Genomic DNA, 1,997 nt, shown 5'->3' on the forward strand with positions numbered 1-1,997 from the left:
ATTATGTCTTTGGACAAATGCCCAGAAGTGGAACCGCCTGTCTAAACGTTTGTGCGTTTTAAGGCTTTCAGTAAATATCGCCAAATGGCCCTTCACAAAGTTTGCTCAGTCACTGCTCCAACCAGCAGAGCGTGAGGGTCAAATGTCTCCACTCTCAAATATAGGACTTCTCTCTCAAACATGGCACTGCTCACCCACAGGGGGCTGTTCCAGGCCCAAGGGTCGCACCCTCATGACGTCCTGTATTTGTTTGCAGTTCCCCTGAGTACCTGGCCACCATGATCCTGCTCATCAATAGTGCCAATTGCCAAGTAGCAGGTTTCGCTGTAGCCACTGTAGGATGGATCCTCTCTACCATTTGCATGGGCCTCGTGGAGTGGCGAGTGTGGTACATGGATAACACCTCCCTCTTCCCCTCGGGCCTGGCCTGCGTGGGAATGTGGAAAGTCTGCATTTACCACCGTGCCGGCAACTTCAACAGAGCCACATCGTGTCACCGTTACACCTACCACAATACTTACCTCCCTGTTGACATTCGTGTTGCTCAAAACCTCCTGCTGGTTGCCAGCGTTCTAGGGCTCTTGGGGAAAGTCTCCACCACCTTTGCACTTAGGAATGTGTACATGGGAATTCTTTGGAAGAATGCTACCTGCACTGCATTTGTTGCTTCAGGAATTCTGAACATAGCTGCTGGTGTCTGTATCTCCATAGCTGTGATCTGGAATTACTACTCGGTGATGAATGAGGAGGGTATCGCCTTCCCGCCACCTTTCTGTATGCCCTTCAAGCCAGATACTCAGGAAATTGGCAGTGCTGTTACAGTGGCATGTCTGGCTGCCTTCATGATGTTGTTAAGTGGGTCGTTTTTCCTCTCTTATAAATTACCCCTGGAGAGCCAACCGCATCCTGATGTTTCAGAAATATAAAACTCCTGGTTGCACTGGCTTTGCACAGCCAAGATTACCAGGAGTTTGTGGGAAGTATTCCAGGATGCTCTATCAGATATTTCCAAGGACTCACGACCATGGCAAAGGTTTTGGACAGAAAGAGCCAACTGTTTCCTTCTGCATCTGAGTTTGGTTCATTGATTGGTTGGTTGAATTAAAGAATTTTCATTAAAAAAAAAAGTTTTGCCCACCTGCCTGTTGGTTTTATTGGATCTGGGTTTTAACTATTATTGGATAAATAACCTAAACAATAAACAATAGATCTACTGTATGGAAATAAGAGTATCTGAGATTCTCACATCTCCCTCTTAAACTTCTGCTAAATGCAACCAACCTGATTTCCTATAGCACTGTAATAACATCTCTCTATCATAAAACTTTTCAAAATGTGCAAAAATAGAGGGAATAATATAAGGAAGTCCCCCACATACATTACCAGACTCAACAATTATCAAGATTCTGCCATATTAGCTTTCTCTCTCCTTTCTTTCTCCCCTATTAAACTATTTTTCTTTTCCCAAAGGATTATTTTAAAATAATTTTATTTATTTATTTTTCCTCCAAAGCCCCAGTAGATAGTTGTATGTCGTAGTTGCACATCCTTCTAGTTGCTGTATGTGGGACGCAGCCTCAGCATGGCCGGAGAAGCAGTGTGTCGGTGCACACCCGGAATCCGAACCCAGGCCGCCAGCAGCAGAGCCCGCGCACTTAACCGCTAAGCCACCGGGCCGGCCCTCCCAAAGGATTTTTTTTTTTTTTTTAAAGATTTTATTTATTCATTTTTTTCCCCCCAAAGCCCCAGTAGATAGTTGTATGTCATAGGTTCACATCCTTCTAGTTGCTGTACGTGGGACTCGGCCTCGGGCTGGATGGAGAAGTGGTGCCCTGGGGCATGCCCGGGATCCGAACCTGGGCCGCCAGCATCAGAGCGCGCGCACTTAACCGCCAAGCCACGGAGCCGGCCCCTCCCAAAGGATTTTAAAGCAAACCCAGATATCATGTCCATTCATCCCTACATACTTCAATGTTACTCTCTAAAAAATGGACATT

General features: G+C 46.0%; 1 protein-coding gene across 1 annotated transcript; it reads left to right on the forward strand.

Annotated features, from left to right (window-relative positions):
- The first annotated feature begins 278 nt into the window (after positions 1-278).
- LOC101403977 (claudin-34) lies at positions 279-926 on the forward strand. The gene has a single exon (XM_087427880.1). The coding sequence runs from the start codon at positions 279-281 to the stop codon at positions 924-926; it is 648 nt and encodes a 215-aa protein (XP_087284006.1).
- Positions 927-1,997: the final 1,071 nt, after the last annotated feature.

Source organism: Ceratotherium simum, chromosome Y (genome assembly GCF_057802395.1).
Source record: "Ceratotherium simum simum isolate JZ-2026a chromosome Y, ASM5780239v1, whole genome shotgun sequence".
Taxonomy (NCBI): domain Eukaryota; kingdom Metazoa; phylum Chordata; class Mammalia; order Perissodactyla; family Rhinocerotidae; genus Ceratotherium; species Ceratotherium simum.